At 44.4% G+C, this 22,186-nt stretch overlaps 1 protein-coding gene and 1 long non-coding RNA gene across 5 annotated transcripts in view; one reads left to right on the forward strand and one right to left on the reverse strand.

Moving 5' to 3' along the window:
• PCSK5 (proprotein convertase subtilisin/kexin type 5) overlaps positions 1 to 22,186 on the reverse strand; it is a 440,322-nt gene that overhangs the window by 313,878 nt on the left and 104,258 nt on the right. For all 4 annotated transcript variants that reach the window (XR_008315836.1, XM_053294459.1, XM_053294457.1 and 1 more), the window contains exon 4: positions 3,579 to 3,722. Coding sequence is in view for 3 of the 4 variants with exons in the window: in XM_053294459.1 (XP_053150434.1) it covers positions 3,579 to 3,722 (144 nt within the window). In the remaining variant the exon portion in view is untranslated. The remainder of the gene's footprint in view (positions 1 to 3,578; positions 3,723 to 22,186) is intronic.
• LOC128344406 (uncharacterized) lies at positions 4,683 to 10,419 on the forward strand. Its single transcript, XR_008315837.1, has 2 exons — positions 4,683 to 4,774; positions 9,733 to 10,419. It is a non-coding gene; the product is annotated as an uncharacterized LOC128344406 (long non-coding RNA).

Below are 22,186 nucleotides of genomic sequence, written 5' to 3' on the forward strand. Positions count from 1 at the left end.
TTCCAGTGATCAGGCGAAATCAGGCTAGGAGAGCCTAGCCCAATTTTGCCTGACCGTGTGAACCACTGAGCTCTAGGCGGTTAACCCAACAACATAACCCTCCCCTTAAACTGGGTTTGTGGAGCGAGCACTCCGCAAACCCGTTCTTTTTTGCTCGTGAGTTGCCACGGCACGGCTCCATACCATGGCTACTCATGAGGAGAACCCGACCAGGAGGCTGAAAAGCAGCCTCCTGGCTCGATGGTCTCTCCAGCATGCCCTGTGCACTCACGCGGGGCCTTCCAGGGGCTGCGCGGCCCCCGGACTCCCCAGCCCCGGCTAGCTCTGTGATGGAGCCAGCAGTCATGTCCGCTGCAGCTGCCCAGAGTAGACTGCTGCTCGTCTGTGGGGAGAGCAGGCTAAGCCCGCTCTCCCCACAACCCCCCTTGAGGCTCTTCTCAATGATCGTGAGAAGAGCCTCAGTTTTTGATTGTCTGAATGATCTCATAGTGTGCTTTATAGAGCAGCACTTCCATTGCTGGAGCCCCTGTAGTCATAGCTCTTTATTGCTTCCATGGCTGGTATACTCCAATAGCTGGGTAGAAAAAGTGAGTGGGTCCACACAGCCAGAAGAGCAAGGTAGGTGGGCACTCTTTCCCTCCTTTCTTGGTTTAAAGCATTGTGGAGAATTTTGATGAACCTGGGCTGGAGGGATTTGTGTGAGTTCACACAAGCCTTAAAATGTGGGTAGCCCAGCTTTTAACCTGCTTTTGATGATTGTGTGAACCAGCCTAATATCTTGATATGTTGTAAACTCTGACCTAGAAAAAACTCAGGAGTACTGAAACTGAAAAAGCTCTAGTGGTAGACTACTTGTTCCTACTAAAGGCCTTTGACCTTGAAAATGTTGATGGAGACTGATAGGAGAATCTATCCATCTTGAATATTCTAGGAGGTCCCTCTAAGAGCTCTGTGGTACTCAAATATCTATTCTGTGGATCATTGGTATTCTGAAAAAGGATAATGTCATCATACTCATATGATGAGTCCTGAAATAAGGGTAAATGCATCAAAATTAAAGTTAAGGCCATCTTAAAATGGGGAAATTGGCTGTACAGAATTAGGAGGCAACTCTGCAATATCTACTTTGAGGATCTCAGACTATTTAGTTTCTAAATAGGACAAGATTATTTTTTTTTATAGGACAAGATTTTTTTATTGAACCAACAAACTACCAAAGCATACAGTACGTTGCCAAAGCACAATTATATACAAAGTCGTTGTTTGTACATGATATATCTACAAAGATTTACACACAAGGATTTGGAAACACACAAGTTATGAAGTATATGCAGGTAGTACAGGTAGTTTCTAAATAGGGTACAAAATATGGCAATTTGAAAAAGATGGTATCAGTTCACCGCAGAAATTAATATTTTACCCATATAGGCATACCAAATTACATTTAAAATAATGCAAGTATAACTCATGCCATTTATTTTTTGTTGTTTTAAACTCTTTTAGTGCTCCCTTTCTTTTCAGGCTGTATTTTAACAATCAAAATGAGAGGGCAGCACCAGGAGGGCAGCAAGAGCACTTTAAGGAATAATAAGCAGGTGCTTACCAACATTTAGGCAGCACCTGCAAGCAGCCATGCTCCACCTGCAATCCTGTGCATGGCAGCAGTGCTCCGCCCGGCATCATGTGGGGCAGTGGTGTGGCCCTGGTCTCTGCGCATATGCGGAGGCTCCATGCACGCACAGAGACCAGGGCCAGCCACTGCCACGCCAGATGCCAGGCAGAGCGCTGCCGCCCCACATGGGATTGCAGGCAGAGCACGCAATCTTGCAGGTGCTGCCTAAATAAATTATTATTTACATTTATATCCCGCTCTTCCTCCAAGGAGCCCAGAGCGGTGTACTACATACTAGGGGTGTGCAATTTGGATTTTCAGTGTTTCGGCTTGGACCCGAGCTGAAACACCCCTGTTCTGTTCTGTGGCCGAATATGGGCCTCCTGAATCACCCCCCGATTCGGTTTGGACCTGAATTTATTCGGGTCCGAATCCAAATCAATTCAGGGCAAAAAAGCAGGTCCCAGGGGCAAAATAGTGGGGTGGGGTGGTAGTGCCCAATGGGTGGAGGCTACCACCCAAATTTCAGGGGGATTGGTCAAAGGGCTGATTTTTGGTGAATTTTTGAAGTTTTAGTGTCTTTGGGGCAGATAGGGGGCATAACGTGGGATCTGGGTCAAAAGAGTGGGGTGGGGTGGTAGTGCCTAATGGGTTTGAAAAAATTCAGGTAGCTTCCTTGCCCCAACCCGGCACTACCACCAACCTCACCCCGCTCTAGGACACCCCTTTGCCCCCGACGTGAAGCGATACACCCTTCACGGGGAAAACCTTAAAGACGCGTAAACTTCAGAAATTCACCAAAAATCAGCCCGCTGCCCAATCACTCTGCAATTGGGGTGGTAGCCTCCACCCATTAGGCACTACCACCCCACTCCACCCTTTTGGCACAGATCCCACGTTATGCCCCTATCTGCCCCAAAGACACTAAAACTTCAGAAATTCACCAAAAATCAGCCCTTTGCCCAATCCCTCTGCAATTGGGGGGGTAACCTCCACCCATTAGGCACTGCCACCCCACCCCACTATTTTGCCCCTGGCACCCGAAATTTGAGCAGACATCACATGCAACCTTTTTGCATTGAAGTCAATGGGATGCAAAAAGGCGGGAAATTCAAACAGACGTCATAGCTCAAAACGGAGGGGGGAAAAGAAGCCAAAAAAAATGGAGGTCCGAATCACATAAATTTTCGGGCCCGAAATTCGGGTGATTTGGCTTGTGCCCGAAATTTCTCGGACCTTTTCGTGGGTGATTCGGTTCGGCCCCGAATCACCCGAAATTCGCTGTTTCGGGCACAGATCATTCTGTGCCCGAAACATTTTGCACATCCCTACTACATACTTGAGTTTTTCTTTCACAACAACCCTGTGAAGTAGGTTAGGTTGAGAGAGAAGTGACTGGCCCAGAGTCACCCAGCTAGTTTCATGGCTCAATGGGGATTTGAACTCGGGTCTCCCCAGTCCTAGTCCAGCACTCTAACCACTACAGCATGCTGGCTCTCTGGTAATGCTGGTAAGCACCTGATTATTAATCCTTAAAGGTGCCTGTCACTACCCCCCACCCCGGCACTGCCGTTATTGGCCGCTACTGCAATGATCCTGGTTAAAGAGTTAACCAGGATCATCAGGCCCTGTGCACTTTCATAAAACATGATGTGAGAACATGGATTTACTGGGCATTCCTCGTCAAATAAGCAGTTAGAACTCATTTAATCACAGCAGTTTGACCAGGACTGCCCAGGAAATTCACATTCTCACATCACACTTCCTGGGACTATGTGGGGCTTGCCTAATTCTTTAACCAGGATCACTGTGATTGTGAGAACACAACCTCAAGTTTTTCCCATCATCATTTTCATTCTTACAGATAAACCCAGCATATCAGTCAATTTACCATTACACAGCAATAGTAATAAAAATTACAATTCAGAGGAGTAAAATAGCATTCTGAAGCAATGAGGAAACTCACGTAATTCTGCATCAAGTCTGGGTGGTTTCTCTCTATTCCATCATCCAAGATGGTGACCACAATTTTCTTTCCAGTATAGCCTCTCTTCCAGGCACCTACAATATTCATATCTGACTGACAGAGGTTTGTATTATCACTGCAGTGCTAGAGGAAGAAGAACAACAAGAGAAAAGCATTGAATGTAGGAGATTAGTGAACACTGAGGGGCAGAACGATATTAGCCTATTCATTAACATAACCAATTAAATTATCAGCAAATGAGTATATTGATTTGAATTGGAGAGACAGAACATCAATGCCCTAATTAACAAACAGCAAGATAATTTAAAAGGTGATGCTAAATGAAAATAGCTAGTTAGTTATTTCTTTTGAAATTGTCTATAATATCACGAAATACTAATCAAACTATTTAATTGTTATTAGGGTTCATTGGGAATCAGACATTAAAAACCAGATTTTTTCAGCACCTTCCATACATTTGGAGAGAGTGCTGTTAAATTTTTGAGCACAATCAATTACATGAGGACAAAACTAGACAAAATGCTTCTACAAAATAGCCATGGAAACATGTCAGAAAAAGTTTGTGTGCAGCAGTGGGGGTACAGGGTATTGTAACTCTGGAATAGCTATCTGAAAACCTATCCAGATTCCTTTATAGCTACAAAAAAGAGGTTCTTGACATGTTTAGTATAGCACCAGCAGGAGATGAACAGCAGCTAGGAACCTGTAATCAAAACAATCCTTCAAAAATACTTGCAGCTTAAGTTGGTTATTGAATTGCAGCTGACTATAATAACAAAAGACTGAGACACCACTTTGCTAAAGAATGTATGTTAAATGAAAATTGATCCACTCTTTCTCATACCTTTTATTTTGTTTTAAGCAGGACAATTTATAAAGAAATGAAACTGACATATCGGCCCTCATAACCCCATCCCATCTTTCTGCTCCACAAAAAGACTGAGTCCTTTTAATATGGATCCTATTCAGACCCACAGTGGTGGTGCTTTGCTCCAGCTCCCCTGGGCTCAGTGAGAAAGAACAGAAAAGGGGGGAAATAAATTCTTAGAACCAGTATCATAGCAACACATACTAGCCACAAGAGCTCTCTTGAGTTCCTTCAGTCTCTTCCCTATCGCTCTGTACTCACAAGTCCATGTAATGGGTTCACAGTTTTGAATCTGTAAAGGTGGCAGGTAAGTTAGAAAAGACCATGTTTTGTTCTGCCTGACCTCCACTCCCTCCTTTCTGTGTACAACTACATGAAATGAAACAATTTGTTTGAACAACAACTTGGCCTCAAAACCATGGCCCCAAAACTGAAACCATGCTGACCTTTCTCACTCTTCTCACTCTAGAAATCCTGTGCAATATGCTGAATAGCACGATTTACAATGTTATCTGTAAATGAACAAGTCTGGGCTAGTTAAATGAAGCACTATTTGAAGTGTCTGTACAATTTATGTACAAATTACAAAAGTTTTAATTCTGTTTCAGGGCTCATTCTCAGACCAGTCTGAACCCATCTCAGCCATGTTTTTTGTTTTTTGTTTTGGTAAACTTATGGGCTCAAAAACATCATGCAAAACCCAATTGCTGATGTTGGGCAAACTAAACTCAACCCAAACCAGCTGTTTGCACTCAGCCGTAACCAATCCAAGACACTGTGGCTGCCTTGAGTACAGAGAGCTGATTAGAACCAAGCTTGTGCTCACTTAGCACCAGCAGTCTGTTAGCACAATGACGTTGTGAATTCATGACAGTAAGGCGAAAAGTCTGCCCAAATATACTGTGGGCTAAAAAAAAGTCATGAGAAAAACCACACTTGGGAAAATGTGATTTCTACCAGGAGTGGCAGGTGAGGGCAGTGCCAGGAGAGGGGGCAGTGAGAGGCATCTTGAAGGAATAATAAGCAGTTGCTTACAAGCATGGAAGCAGCACCTGCAAGCTGCCATGTTCTGCCTGCAATCCTGTATGCGGCAGCGGTGCTCCATCTGGCATCTAGTGCTGCTGCAATGTGGCCCTAGCCTCTGCACATGTGTGGGGCCTCCACACATGCACAGAGACCAGGGGGATGCCGCAGCCACACCGGATGCTAGGCATTTTAAAAATAAGTTTATTAATATACAGTGGGCATCTCTTCATGTGTAGTATTAGGACATCTGTGATATTGAAAGGGCATAGAAAAGCTAATATCCCCTGCTAACTGGGCAAAGAGACACCTTTTACCATGGTGATTCTCTTTTATTTAGCAGAGGGAGAGTAATTGGCCCTATCCACCCCCAGCACAGTACTTCCAGTGACTGTTGCTGGTGTCTATCTTATGGGGGATTTTTTTAGAATGTGAGCCCTTTGGGGATAGGGTTCCATCTTATTTGTTGGTTATTTCTCTGTGTAAACCGCCCTGAGCCATTTTTGGAAGGGCGGTATAGAAATCGAATTATTATTATTATTATTATTATTATTATTATTATTATTAATAAATAATCCTTATTATTATTAATAATATTTTAATAATAATAATATGAATTGTTAATATCTATTAATAATATAGGATTTCTTATGTGTAACAAAGCTCTTTACATATTTCAGCCAAATTGAGATACCTAAATCATGTGAAATCACTCACTATTATGACTGTTATTGAACAATTGAACATTGCACTGGCCAGGGGTTTTTGCTTGCAAATGGGGCCGCATTGCCCTGTTTGCAAGCAAGCCCCACCCCTTGCATCTGATGTCAGACATGGGGTGGGGCTAGGGGACCCTACCCTAGACCCTATCAGGGCTGGACCTGGGCCGCTGCTGGCCTCCCTCCACCCCTGGACTGGCCATTATGATGCTCGTTGCTTGCCTCTGGCTGGCATGTTATTGCTTGCTGTAGCAGGCAGTGGACACATCCAGGATCAGTGGCAGCAGTCTCCTTGGCTGTGCTGGCTGACTGGCTGGGGTTTTTTTTGCACATATGCACATTTAAGAGAAAGCCAGTTAGCCAGCACAGCCAGAAAGACCTCCACCACCAATCCTGGATGTCTGCTGCCTGCTACAGAAAGCATCGATACATCAGCCTGAGGCAGGCAGTGTGCACTGTAGGGGACTGTGTAGTGACCATGTGACTGCCACACAAAAGCATTTCATATGCTGCTTTTGGCATCTGTGCTGTAGGTTGCTGACCCCTGCACTAGGGCAAAACATCAACTATTGGGGAAACGGGGAGATGGATCCTTCCTCTTATTGCCAAAGTATTACAGTTGGAGGGACAAATGAAGCTTAGAACAAAAGGTTCTAAGTAGAACCAATGGAGCCTACTTACTATTCCTTTTAATGTCAAAGTAATATTAAGGATTTAAAATGGAAATGATAGTAAAATCATTACAGTTCCTGAAAATGAAGTTTGTTTGTTCATATTTTAATGCAGTTTTAAAGAGGAGGTGTTCTCACTATGTATGAAAAAGATGTTCTCACTATGGGGCAAAAAGACCCCCATCAAGATGATGATGATGATGATGATGATGATGATTACATTTATATCCCGCTCTTCCTCCAAGGAGCTCAGAGCGGTGTACTACATACTTGAGTTTCTCTTTCACAACAACCCTGTGAAGTAGGTTAGGCTGAGAGAGAAGTGACTGGCCCAGAATCACCTAGCTAGTTTCATGGCTCAATGGAAATTTGAACTCAGGTCTCCCTGGTCCTAGTCCAGCATTCTAACCACTACACCATGCAGGCTCTCAAACCACCATAAATAAAAAAGGACCCCATCCTATGTGCTGTGAATTTGGTTTCTATTTTAAACAAATGAATGCTAAATAGATGTCTGCCCCATTTGTTTATTATGTATTCATTATGTATGTATGCAGGCTAAGCCCACTCTCTCCCGCAGAGCCCAGTAAGGCGCTTCACACGAATTGTGTGAAGCGCCTCACTGAGTATTTTTACCTGTAACTGAAAGCTGAGAAAACCACAGACGAAATCCAGTCTTTAGCATTTGAATAAAACTGTTTTCTGTTTGATCTTTTCTTGAACAAGCCTCTCCAGGTGGATTTTTAACTCAGGAGAAAGAAGTGGGGGGACTGGAAGGGGGTCTTACTCTGGTGCAGCACATCCTCAAACATTCAAACATTCAGCACTACCAGTTTTCTCACCACGTTTGGACTTGCACGTGGAAGATTTTTGTGTACTTTTCCAATAGCAAGAGAAAGAGTTTCCCTGGGATTCCACCCCATGCCAAGGGAGGGTCAAGGTCTACTAAAGAGAGGGGGGGTGGTAGCGGCAGCCATTTTTTAACCTACCAGAAATGCAGAAGAGTTTTAGGAGTTTTAGGAGCAGCCTTTGCCAGAAAAGATTCAGCATTTTTTCCCCTCATGTAAGCTTGCTCTGATACAAAGGCTATAATCCGCTACAGCATGCTAGTAGGTGTGTTATGTTGCTATGTGTGTGACATAGTGAAGAGGTTCTGCACCAGAACAACAAACTGAAACTAGGAAGATGAGGGACCAAAAAAGGTCACCCACGCGTGAAATTCATTATGAACAGTTTCACTGTGGACTTGTAGTCAGAAGATAAAATAGGAGGAAATGAACTTCACCCATTAGCATTTAGATAGTGCCCTAGAAGGAGTGCAGCAAAGGAAACGTATCTGGCCTCCCTTTTTCTTATTACTAAAACTAAAGAAAAGGTCCTTACACTGACCAACATATTTGTAGGACCTTATTTTGTTATCTGTTAGTAAAATAGATGACAAGCCCATCTGGATCGTCTTCATCCAAAACATTCACTAGTTCTGGCATCTGGCTACATTCTTCCATCTTTTATTAACACTGAGAAAACAGCCTATAGGCAGCTCATTGGGGGAAATGACTCACAAAATTTGCTCTTTGGCTCAGATAACTCATGTACCTTGGGCTGTAGAAAACGGTGTGAGATTATAAACCCTCTTTCCTTGAAAGGTTCTGGACTTCTGCCAGAAGACAGATTCTTTCTCCTTTAGTGATGTCAGCACGCTGTCCTTGCCTGAACCTTTCCTTCTCTGGTTGGCGTAAAAACCTTACCGTCAGTAGCTTGTCTTACTTATGTATGATATATAGAAAAGACAGGATATATTCTAGGCAAACTGCTATCAATTCAATTTACAACTGTGGCAGCATGAGAAAGCAGACTGAATAGAACTGAAGAGAAGGACAATAGTACAGCCTAGTGGAAGTGTATGTAGGACTGCTGGCCACAACCTGTATGTAGCTTTAACAAGAGAAAAGGCAGCCATGGTTTATCATACCCATAACATCTCTGGTCATGTCATCTGCCCTTCTCCTCTTCTTACTATGCAATATCCTTGTTCTTCTCCTTGTTGCACAATGGAGTAGAGGGAGCAGATGACAGAACTTAGTGACGAATAGGCAGAAAAACAGGTTGCTTACCTATAACAGATGATCCTTGAGTGATCCTGGGTATTCACACCACTGGGATATGCGCCTGCACAGGAGCCCATTCGGGAAGATTCCAAAGCTTCGCATAGCACTCTTAACTCCACTCATGGTGCAAATGCGTCTGTCAGAAGGGTGGGTGGAGCGCCGCTCTCCTCAGTTCCTGGATGATTGCTGGACTTCAGCGACCATCATGAGAAGAACTGGAGAGGGTAAGTGAGAGAACAGGTAAGTAACATACATACGTTGCCCAGAACATGACCTCCAAGTAGGAGGGGAGGTAGGGTGGGATGTGTGAATACCCAGGATCACTCAAGGATAATCTGTTACAGGTAAGCAACCTGTTTATCCTTGACGTGATCCAGTGTATTCACACCACTGGGCGATTAGCAAGCTCCTACAGGAGGTGTGTTTCTTGTACTTACCTCATGAGCTGTTAGGATAGAACTTTATTCAAGACACTCCTCCCAAAGCACACATCCTTGGAGGACCAAAGGTCCAGTACATGGCTCATGAGGAGTGGTCAGAAGACCAGGTGGCTGCTCTCTGGATCTCAGTCATGGAGATGCCTGATAGACTGGCGGCTGAGGAAGCAACCACTCTAGTAGAGTGAGCCCTAATGCCTTTGTCAGGTCTTTGCCTTGAGACTTGTAGGCCTCCACTATAGCTTGAACAATCCAGTGGGAAAAGTGTTGGTGAGTGATCCTCATGCCCTTTTTGTCTTCTCTGTAGGACACGAAGAAGCTGCTATCCTTACAACAGGGATAAGTTCTGTCAAGGTAGACGGCCAGTACTCTACGGACATCCAACATGTGGAGTGATCTCTCTAAATTGGACTGTGGGTCATGGAAGAACGCCAACAGGATTACTTCTAGATTGATGTGGAAACTGGTGTTTATTTTATGAACAAAGGACAAGTCCATATGCATGACTGCTTTGTCTTTGTGAAATCTGACATAAGGAGAGTCAGACCTAAGAGCACACAGTTCCCCTACCCTTCTGGCCAAGGTGATGGCTATGAGAAAAGCCATTTTAATAGACAGAAACTGAAGAGAAACAGAAGCCATAGGTTGGAACGGACTGTTCATGAGGCCTGTTAGGACCAGAGAAATAGACCACTACGGTGCCGGGGCCCACACATGTGAATATGTGTTTTCCAGGCCCTTGAGAATTTTTTTGGAAATGGGGTGAGGAAAAACAGTAGAGGCATCCATGTAACTGGAGATGGTGACAAGATGGATCTTAACAGATGTATTAGAGAGACAGCCAATTTCAGGCTAGACAGATATTTCAGTACTTACAATATGGTAGCTCTTGTATGCAAGACGGAGTGCACTTCGCATAAAGTGTGAAGTGCTTCCTCTTTGGTTTTTCTTGTAGAGGGTTTCTTTTCATTAAAGAGGATCTTCTCTAACAGTCGGTCACTGGGCTCAGCGGATTGATTCTCCATGCAGTGAGTTTCAGTATCTTGATGTCGGTGTGCAACACTCGTCCATGATGCATGGACAGCAGGTCCAGAGTGGCTGGCAGGTGTCAGGAACTGCCCCTGGAAATCACGACACAGTAGGATACCATGCTTGATGTGGCCAATCCAGGGTGATCAGAATGTAATCCGCCTCCGATGGATGATCCTGTTGAGGACACGCAGGATCAAAGGAAGGGGCCAAAATAGGTAATATAAAGTCCTGTTTCATGGAACAAGGAAGGTGTCCCCCGGAGTTGGCACCTATGGCTGCCCTTGAACAGAACAGGTCACATCTTGTATTCTCCTCTAATGTGAATAAGTCCACTTGTGGGAACCACCATATGTTGAAGATAGTAAACAGTTGGTTATGGATACGCTCCATTTGTGGGCGTCCGAGTGATGTCGTGTGCGGCTCAGTGAGTCATTTAGTGAGTCTAAGTGAGTCTTAGTGAGTCTAAGAAGCCATTTGCAGCCAAGCCGGCAAAGGGGCGGCAGGGAGTTATCCTGCCGCCCGTTTTCTAAAAGGCTCCTTTTAAAAAACGGGCGACAGGATAACTCCCTGCCGTCCCTTTGCCGGCTTGGCTTTTGAGCAGGCAAAGGGGCAGCAGGGAGTTATCCTGCCGCCTGATTTCTAAAAGGAGCAGTTGTTCCTTTTAGAAAATGGGTGGCAGGATAACTCCCTGCCGCCCCTTTGCTGGCTTGGCTTTTGAGCAGGCAAAGGGGCGGCAGGGAGTTATCCTGCCGCCCGATTTCTAAAAGGTTCCTTTTAGAAAACGGGCGGCAGAGAGTTATCCTGCTGCCCGTTTTCAATGGAAGACCTGGCAAGAAGGGGGCGGCAGGGGGATTGGGGGTGGCAGGGGGCTTGAAGAGTGCGGCCGCCAGCCAAGTGGGGTTTTGAAGGGGGCGGCAGGGAGGTATCCTGCCGCCCGATCCTTAATTCTTAAGGAGCCAAGCGGGGATTGAAGCGGGTGGCAGGGAGGTATCCTGCCGCCCGATTGCTCAAGGAAATACGGCGCCTTTGTTGGGAGGGGTAAGTAAAGGGCCCCCCGTCCTTATTGGAACCCCCCACCCGAATCTTGCCGGACCGGACCGCCCCGTGTCCGGACCGGTCCGGAGGCCTATACAATGGCCTCCGAACCGGTCCGTGCACATCCCTATTGTTCACTTACATGATGGCCATCATGTCGTCCAAGCTGGACTACTTTGCTTTGTATGATAGGCCTGAAGGCCTTCAAACCCAGGAAGCACCCCAACAGCTCTAGCACATTTATGTGGAGTTGTTTCTGGGTACCGGTCCAAGCCCCATTTACTTTGTAAGACAAGCAATGTGCTCCCCATCTGACATTGGAAGCATCTGTAGTCACAATCACCTGTGGAAAACATGGTTGGAAAGAGATCTTGGTGTTCAGGTTTTCTCAAAAAGACCACCACAGGAGAGAGTTTCAAACAGCTTGTAGTATGCGCATAAGCTGCTTCGGGGAGCTGTGTAGGAGATTGAAATTCTACAAGAATCAAAGTTGCAGCGGATGGATGGATGCGTAGCTTCACATGGCTGACCATGGTACAAGGTAACCAAAGGTATCTTGCAAAGGTACAAGAGGCCATGAGGCCCAGTAGAATTTGTACTTAGTGCTCAGTCTTCATAGGGGACAACGGGGCCAAGCTTACATGATGCAGTAGCTTGAGTATATAATCCTCTGGAAGGAAAACCTTATGGCTGGCAGCATCTAACAAGGCCCCTGTGAATAGGATGGATTGTGCAGGAGTCATCTTGGACTTTTTGTAATTCACATAGATGCCCAAGTCCTCAAGGGTGAACAGAAGGGACTTTAAATCCCACTCCAGTTTGTCCTTGGACTGGGCTGTCAAAAGCCAGCCGCTCAAGTACGGGTATACCTCCAGACCAAAGTGATGGAGATAAGTGATCACCACAGCCATCACTTTGGCAAAGACCCTTGAGGTGGTGGAGAGCCCAAAGGGTAGGAACTTGTATTTGTAAACTTGAGGGCCTACTGCAAAATGAAGGTACTTCCTGTGTTTTGGACAGATTTGGACATGAAAATAAGCATCCTTTAAATAGATGGCCATCTGTCTTCCACCAGGAGCTGAATTATGGATGCAATGGAGATCATGTGGAATTTGGTTGTCTGCACTAATTTGTTGAGTGCCTGGAGGTTTAGAACAGGATGAATTCCTCCTTACTTCTTTGGCATGGAAAAATATGGAATAGAATCCACCCCACTTAAGAGCTAGTGTGACAGGTTCTATTGCATCCTTTCCCAAAAGTAACACCATCTCCACTAGAAGAGCAGGGGTTGGTGTTATGGATCGCATACCCATGAACCAGGGGAGGGTATGAAATTGTATGGCATAGCCCAATTGGACTATGGAAAGCACCAATTTGTCCACAGTTATGAGTCTCCAATTGTCATGTTGAGATATTATAGGTACTTGGGCAGGAGTGTCCAAGTTATCAAAGGCCCTGTTTTGAGTTCTCGCCCTGTTTCGGGCACTGAGTACTGGACTTCCTCGTAGGCTGGTAGGGTCTAGCAGGGGGTCTCGGAGACAGAATCATGCCTGTCAGTTGGCTTGTATTGAGATTGATATTTCCCGTAGGCAGTGTTACGGGCATAGGACAGCTTTGGTTTAGATTGATAGCCAGTCTGAATAATCAAGACTGCAGATGACCTCAGTCAGCTTAGATTTTTTCAACTTCTCTAAGGAATCATCAGTCTCGGTTCTGAAGAGACCTTCACCCTCAAAGGGGAGATCCTCAATTTTCTCCACTTATTGCAAAGTGGAGGAGTGAAGCCAGGCATGACACTACAAAGCTACTGCACCTGCTATATTTTTGACTTACAGTCCATCAGATGGTGAGCCTGGTGACATCAGCAGATTTATTTTTGAAGCTCTTTGGCTTTAGATGGCACATCTTCTGGCCTTGTTTTGGCAAGTTCCTCCCAGAAGGAATGTTGGTATTGTGCCATGAACACAGTGTAATTTGCAATGTGCATTGCCAGTGTACTCGTTGAATAGAAATATCTCCCAAGGGAGTCCAACTTTCAACCCTCTTTATCAACTGGGGCCACATGTTGCCTGCTGGAGCAAGAAGAAGAATAGTTCACCACCAGCGAATTAGGTTGAGGGTGTTTAAAGAAGTACTCTCAACCCTCTTCCTGGACTTTGTACATTTTCTCCAGGCATCTTGAAGTGGGGGCTGTAGTAGATGGTTTCTTCCAGGTCTGTTCTGAAGCTTGTAAAAGCACCAGTAACATTGGCAGTGTGGTAGGCTGGGAAGCCTTTGCAGTTTGCAAAAACTTATACACTAGATCTTCAATGTTCTCAGTTACCTCTTTGAGGCTGAGGCCTAAGGTCTTGGCCATGTCAGAGAACAAAATAGTTCTTGCTGTGGTGAATCAGAGGCCTTTTTAAGCACCACATCATCCGGGGACTGGTCTGATGTGGCCTCAGTTGTTTAAGGGTTGGTATCTGAATCAGGTGCAGGGTCCTCAGGGACAGAAGATGGTTCACCAGACTACAGGGTACCCTGTGGGGTATGTTCAGGGGGTACTGAAGCTGGGTTTTGTGGTTCAACCAGCAAGACAGACTGTACAGGTAGAAGTATTGGTGCCACTGGATGTGGTAAATCCAACGGAGTGGTTGGTGCAGGACTCTGGGTCTGTTTGTGTCAACATCATAGCCTGAGTCATGCGGAATGACGTTGAGCCTGAGGTGACTGTATGTGTCACTGCCCTGGAATGATGGAGTTCTTGGAGGCATAAAAAGATGCCCTCATCCCTTGTGGAGTCAGCGTAACACATTACTTGTAGAGGTTGAGCATAGCGATCAGTATGCGCATAACCCTCAAAGGGTGTGCACGGTGTTGAAGGAAAAGGCTGGTAAGACTTGCCTTGATAGGCACAGTCATCCCCTCCTTGGTGGTGCCATTAAGACAAAGTAGGGTGCACAGGACTATATGAGTGTGCACTTTAGGGCTTCTCAGTTTTCCACTTCATTAAATTATGTCTCTCATCTTCCAGCAGGTGGCCATGCATGATGGGGGGGGGGGGGGAAGATGGGGTCCTTGGGATTTCAACAACATCATCAGTATTGCTGAGGTCATTGATACTGGGAAGGGATGGCAAAAACAGATAAACACCCTGAGATAGAGCCACATCCACCGTTGAAGGCAGAGTGAGAATATTACACAGAGGGACTTCAGTCATCAGTGTCAGTTAGTGGCTGCTTGTCAGGGAGTCAAGGGTCAGCATCCCCTCATGCTGTGGTTCCTTGATAGGTACAACTTTCAGCTTCAGTATCATAAACTTCACTACTGAGGGCAGTGACATATTTCCCAACACTGATATCGGTATTTCCTTCAGTTGCAAAGGCGTCAACATTGGCAGCGCAGGTTTTGGGTGCTTTGATTTTGAAGATTTTCCTGGTGCTGATGGCATCAATATTGATGCTTTTCCCCATGTTGAGGACTTTGATGTTGCATCCACCTTTGCTTTCTTGGGGACACTAGACGTTGAAGGAGCAGATGAAGAAGTGGCATGCTGTTTCATATCCAATTTAGCCTTTCCTGATCTGGCTTCTTTTGAAGTTGGGAAAGAAGGCTTCAGGGTGGGAACCTTCTCTTCAGTGCTGGCATCAGAGTCGAAGGGTGATCAGACCTGGAACTCGGGGTATCTCAAGTAGGTGTAGGTGTCAGCTTCAGGCTATCCTTGGAGGATGATTACAGATGGAGAAGACACAAGGAGTGCTGAACTGAAGAGGGGAAAGCGGTGTTACATTTCCTGCACCTCTTAAATGTATTTTTATTGATTTCTGTCATCACTAATAAAGAAAGTAACGATATTATCTCACAATAAAACAGTTAGAAAAAACTTTCTTTCACTTATCCAAATGGCTGAGGTGGCGAACCCCAGCCAAAGCAGAAGAACTTTCTGAGGAGTCCGTATTGGTCGGCGGTCAGAAAGGAACTGAGAAGAGTGGTGCTCTGCCCACCCTTCTGACAGATGCATGTGCACCTTTGGCAGAACTGGGAGAGCTGCACGAAGCTTTGGAATCTTCCCTAATGGGCTCCTGCACAGGTGTGTATCCCAGTGGTATGAATACACTGTGATCACGTAAAGGATCTGTGGCTTTCTTTTATCTTATTATATTGTGAAACTTTTAGCCCATTCTTATGATTGGAGAATAGGCTTGGACGGGGCAAGGGGAGGAAGCTGCAAAAGCTTACCTCCCCTGGAGATGATCCCATCCATGTTGCTGGGTGGCTGGTTCGGCCACCTAGACAATTGCCAGCTTCTGCCACTAGCAGGGAGGGAGTAGAGGCCCTTGGAGCTCCCATAATGCATCACTCAAGTGCGCCAGTCAGGAGGCTACTTGTGTGCAGGTGCCATGCAAAGCTGTGTGGCACTGACACACAAGCATTTAGCGCGCTGTTGGAGTGCCCTTGCACCCAAAACCTGGGCCACATGAAGGGCTCCCTTAGCGGGCTTGCCGCCGTGCCACTGCTGGGAGCCGCATGGCTCCCAGAAGTACACACATGCCTCCCAAATGAGGCTTGGCTTCCTTAGCCCAGTTTTTGGTGCACATGTGAATAGCTTCTTAACCGGAATGTGTAAATATTGGAAGTGAACAAGAGAGGAATTTGCAGCCATTGGAAAGGGTCATGCAGTTCACAATTCATGGTAATTCAGCCAACATAATGCATACATTCCAAGGATGGACTTTATAACCCTGTTTAAAAGCTTGCTTTCTATAATGGAAAGAGAGGTCTGAAATTGTGTGGAGGTGAACCATTACTGTACCTTTCATTATTAACCAAAGCCTTGTTTGTGTGAAGACTTGCCATCTAGTGCTTCAAGACTACTTTTTTTCAGGATTTTGCATTGGAGATCCATGGGTTTCACTTTCCATGCAATGGGGCTGAGCAGTTCTATCAACTATGAGCTCAATGAAGCAGCCCTCACACAAGCTTTTTTCAGTGGCTTCCACAGTGTGTAGTGTAAACCGGCTTAAAAAATCAAAATGGATAGATTTTGAGCAGGGGCAGGTTGCTAATGAAGTGAGGTGATGCAATAGCCTCAGTAGGTGCCTGCATCATGGAGCATTGAGTGCAGGCCTCTTTCCCCATCCCTCACTGCCTGTGGGCACTATCTCACCTGTCTGCCACTGCCAACCACTCTCTGGCACCTCGCTTCCCCATCTTACAGCTTGACCTTACATTCTAGGCAGGTCATGCCAAGGTTTAAAAGTGCAAATCAGTGGTGAGTGATGATGGAGCACTCCCTCACTGGCCATGGCTGACCCACACTCTAAAACTCCAATGAAGCATGTCTAGACAGCAGGGCAGAGCTGCAAGATGTAGAAAAGTGTGCATGGGCAGGTGGGGGAGTTGGGGTTGCCCCAGTACCCTGATGTTAGCACATCCTTTGTGCCACCCTTTCTCAGCTTCTCTTGGCTTGCAGCTGGTTCACTAGATGGAGGGCTTGCTTTTTCACTCTTTTGCACAAGAGAAAACAAGTGTCCAGCTAGTGGGCCAGCAGCAAGGTGGAAGAGGCTGAGGAAAGGAGTGTGAAGGATACACTGGCATCAAGGAGAGGGGCTGGTCCAGCTGATGCTGGTGCATCCTGCACCCACCCTTCTTGCAGCTTGCAGCCAGCTCACTAGCTGAAAGGCTTGCTTTCTGTCACACAAAAGTGAAAAACAGAAAGTAAACTCTGTAGTGAGCTAACCAGCTGCAATCCAGGACAAACAGAAGAAGGAGATGAAGGAGGAGACAGGTGAGCAAATACCTCAAATCCCTCTATCATAGTTGCACACCAAGAGTTCTACATAATTGTTTATTAATAAACAATTGAGCCACCCTTGCTCTACAAAGACCTGATATTTGGAAGTGAGTTCACAATTCCCTTTGTTTCCCCCCAGCAGCTTCTGTTTTAAAATCTATTTTAAATCTGACCTGACCTTGGTTAGAAAACTGAGTAACAAAAAATTGTGGACTGGGGAACAGCAGACAAAGATACAGTACATTGTTCCAATATAGATGACATATGATTCTTAACCAGAATGCACGGTTGAAGTTAAAATACCAATGGAATTAATAGGCATGAACAAAAATGTTTATGACATAGTATGTGATTTATTAAATCTTAGGAACATAGGAAACTGCCATATACTGAGTCAGACCATTGGTCTATCTAGCTCAGTATTGTCTTCACAGACTGGCAGAGGCTTCTCCAAGGTTGCAGGCAGGACTCTCTCTCAGCCCTATCTTGGAGAAGCCAGGGAGGGAATTTGAAACCGCCTGCTCTTCCCAGAGCAGCTCCATCCCCTGAGGGGAATATCTTGCACTGCAACCAGGGCAGACCCTGCTTAGCTATGGGGACAAGTCATGCTTGCTACCACAAGACCAGCTCTCCTCTCTCTATTAGGAAAAATAAGACAATGGTAAATACATCATTATTTCAAGTGAACTTACAGAATTCTAAATATCAGAGACTTCTATTTAAATTGTTATCTAGTGAAACATTCAAAGATCAAACATTGTTAAGGATTTATCTCTAATTTTCTCAAGGGCATGTGGTATACAAGGGATTAATTAATTTTTTAATTAGTATTGATTATTAAGGCAAATGATCTGAACATATTTTAGATGTCAATTGAAGGAAACAAATCACATTATAACAATTGAACAGTGAAGTGAAACAAGAAATCAATATTTAAGGAGCTCTTCTTTTAACTTACAAAGTTCTCTATTGGCTTAGGGGGATTAAAAAAAAGATTGAAAACCAGAGAGTTTAATTTATCTCTCTTTTTAAACAAAAGAAGCTTGTGAATCTCATGGTGCTATAAATACTAGGCACGAACCAGCACCTTTTGCACCCCAAGGACAGTGTGGAGAGTTCCTCAGAAAGTGTATTTCAATTTATTTTATTATTTATTTATTTATTCTATCTATATACCGCCCTTCCAAAAATGGCTCCGGACGGTTTACATAAATGTTTTACTCCCCATGCTAGGTGTGCTGCTGCTTTGCTGTGTACAGAGACCTAGGAATTGGCAGGAGCTTTCCCAGACGTTAGTCGTTACCATGAGATAACAATACCATGAGGGGTGAAGTATTGTGAGTTACAGATATTTTGAAATTGCATAGAAGAATGACGCAAAAAGTGGATTTTATTTTACCCTGACATAAATTGGGCTAAGCTCCAATGAGCAATGAAAACCCCCAATTGCGTATGGAGTGCTCACTGATAGCTCACAGGGACCTCTACTTAAAGCTGGGCAATATGTGAATGCACACTTGCCCTTCTGTGGTTAATCAAAGTAAAATTGCCATATGGGAACGCTCCCATGTAATGGGATGCATGTAAATAAGGCACAAAAAACCACCTTGACTTACCAAAAGCAACCAAGCACATTGCAGCACAGCACTTGGCATGAGGCTAGCATGGAAGGAGCAGTGAAGGGCTACAATATATTCTGAGGAGAGCCCCTCCATACTTTACTGATAGAAATGCTGGGTTCATGTTTTCAAAATGAAGCCAATCGAGACTATTCCAAGAATGGTGCCATCCTACCCACAGGTTACACCCACTAAGCTGGGTATGAGCAATCACAAAACCACTCGTTTCAACAGAGCAGACAGCAGTTTGGAACCAAAGCTGCAGTAACAGAGCAACAGTGTTGCATCAGTGCATGACCAGCGGCAGTAGTGGGTTGGCACACTCACTGCACTAGTTAGATCCTGCTTCTGCAACTACAGTTTGGGATGGGAAAATGGGCACGGCATCGGAGGAACAAAGGTGTCACCAGCTCACATTTGCAAAGCCAGGATCAAGTCCATTTCTTGTGCTGGTATTTGATGGCACTTACTAGAAAGTTGGCTACTGTGATTTTTTACTTTGCTGCTGGGGAAGTATAGGATCCTAACCATCCTACATTGGTGCTAGCCCTGGCATAGTGAGCTGGGATAGCTAGCCCACAGAATGAGCCTGCCTTACGGCTATCTTGCACAAGGGTTGCTTTATGATCATGGGATTTCATCAGCCGAACACATTCAAGGCTTTTATAGTTTTGTACACCATGTACTGATATTTATAAGTCATTTAGAATTAATCTACCAGCCACTCATTTTGAGGTATGTTGGAATCCCCCATCCATGTTTGGATTCAAAATATAAATATTAAATATAAATAAGTATATTAAAATGCACCTTGAACAGTAGCTTAAAAAAGCTACAAATGCACAAAAGTTACTTTTAAAATCCAATACTTAATTTGAAAGCACTAAAACGATAGAGTAGAATTCCAAAGGTACATGTGGTACTTCAAGACGTACCTGGAAAACATTTGCAATTCTTTTTTTTTGTGGGGGGACCCCATAGATATTTACATAAGTTATTTCTTCTAGCATATTCATCTCAATGATCTGTTCAGTTACAATTCCATCTGCATATCATGCCCAGCTGGGAAATATCTTGGGTAATTTGTAATGGACACTTAATTTTAAATCCCTATTTAAAATTTAATTTTAAATCCTTATTTAAAAATAGGACATTTAATTTTAAATCCCTATACAGTACATGAACTAATGAGGAAATAATTATATATTCTAAGGGGTCTCAACCATTTCAGGCAGTTGTCTAGTTCAGTCCTATTGGAGAATGTTTACCCCATGCACAGAGCCATTTTTCATGCATTTATTTATCTAAAAAATGGTGCTCCAGTATCTAGAAATAGCAGGCATGTGTGCAGCACAGATATTTTGCTTCCTGTTCTATTACAGGCAGGAACAGCATAAAGCCACTGCTTACAATTCCACAAAAGCCTCCCTCTGCAGTTCATCTGGAACCGTCTTCTCATATACTATTATCAAGTTGATAATTCAGCTCTGTCACACCTGGATGAAAGCTATCATTGCCCATTCTCTAATGTTCTCAATTCTTTCAGTGCTTAACTCTATAAGTGATATTATGATCCAATGTGTGAATGATGCTGAGCAAAATGATGGCATTCTTATAACAGAAAAAGGAAATGCACTGCTAAAGGAGATAAAATAATTCAGAGCAAGAATCTGCACACACTTTAAAAAACAATTTTTGTTCAGTGTGACCTTTGGAGTCACTAAGGTGCATCACGTACGCAGGAAAATGATGAACGCTTATGTACAACCCTCCATTAACTTTCTTTGGATGGCTGCACCAGTAATGAGTACATAATGAGCTGCTGTTGTACTCTGAAACAATTACAATGTTCAAACTGACAAATTTAAGATATGGTTACTGAGAATACATACTTATCAGGAGCTAAATGTAAATCAGCAAACAAGTCTGTGGGTCTGAATTCACTCTGTAGAACAGAGAGATTTTTAAAAATGCACCCTGCTGTCTGGGTTTGTGATGCCTCAAGGGGATGTGACAAATAAATATGGTGGTAGGATCAAGATCTACAGAGCCAGCCTTATGAATCAAAGTGGGTTTCATACTTGCTTTTCTCAAACAGTAGCCATGCCTTATCTATGCCCGATGGTTACTTTTAAAACAGAGGAGGATTTCAAAAGCACTTTTTGCTATGCCAGCCTCTTCCATGAGCCTAAGCAGCTTTTAGAATCCTGGCTAGTATTTTTCATCTAAAAGTAACACTTAGTGCCTGAAGAATTCACATGCATAGCAATAGTGGATAATGTTTACTATTCTAAACTAAAATCCATCACTCTTGGCATGTCTTTTCCCCTCGAGATGGGGACCAAGCTACACTAAGCAGGTTACTGGGCCTTACATGATTGGTTTTTTTGTTTTTTTGTTTTTGTTTCACCTATATGGCAATTTCAGGGAGGGGGGAGAATCAGGAATCGGACTGCAGCCCGGGATGGGAGATGGAGAAGGAATTTAGCACTATGCTCCCCCAGCGGTCCCATATACCTGCTATTTCCAGGGAAGCTGCCATTGCTGCCAGATTGAAATTAATCTCCATTAAGTTATTAACTAATTAACGATTTTCAACCTACATTGATCCTTCAACCGAGACTCAAGACCAGTTATAGGGCTTTCCTATACTGCACTCAGAGTAGAATAAACATGAAAGTGAAATATGATTCATACTATGTATCTAGAGAAAATAGGCACTGTTCACAAGTTGAAGAAGTTTCGATGGAGCTAGTAGGAAAGTTCAGCTAGTGGGTGAGCTCATAAGGAACCACAGTTCATTTTAACTAAGGTTTATTTACCAAACCTGGATTGCTCCCAGAGATGATAACTAAAACTTGGGTGGTGTTTTTTTTTGCTACTCTATGGGTTGGTTGGGTCCCATCCCTTATGTAAGAACAGCCCTGCTGATCAGGCCTAAGGCCTATCTAGTCCAGCATCCTGTTTCACACAATGGCCCACCAGATGCCTCTGGGGAGCCCACAGGCTAGCGGTGAGGGCATACCCTCTCTCCTGCTGTTGCTCCCTTGCAACTGGTATTGAGAGGCATCATGCCTCTGAGGATGGAGGTGGCCCACAGCCACCAAACTAGTAGCCATTGATAGACTTGTCCTCCATGAATTTGTCTAAGCCCCTTTTAAAGCCATCCAAGCTGGTGGCCATCACCACATCCCATGGCAAAAATTCCATAGATTAATTATGCACTGTGTGAAGAAGTACTTCTTCTTGTCAGTTCTAAATTTCCCAAATGTCAGTTTCATGGGGTGACCCTTGGTTCTAGT

This window comes from Hemicordylus capensis, chromosome 2 (assembly GCF_027244095.1).
Source record: "Hemicordylus capensis ecotype Gifberg chromosome 2, rHemCap1.1.pri, whole genome shotgun sequence".
In the NCBI taxonomy this organism is placed as follows: domain Eukaryota; kingdom Metazoa; phylum Chordata; class Lepidosauria; order Squamata; family Cordylidae; genus Hemicordylus; species Hemicordylus capensis.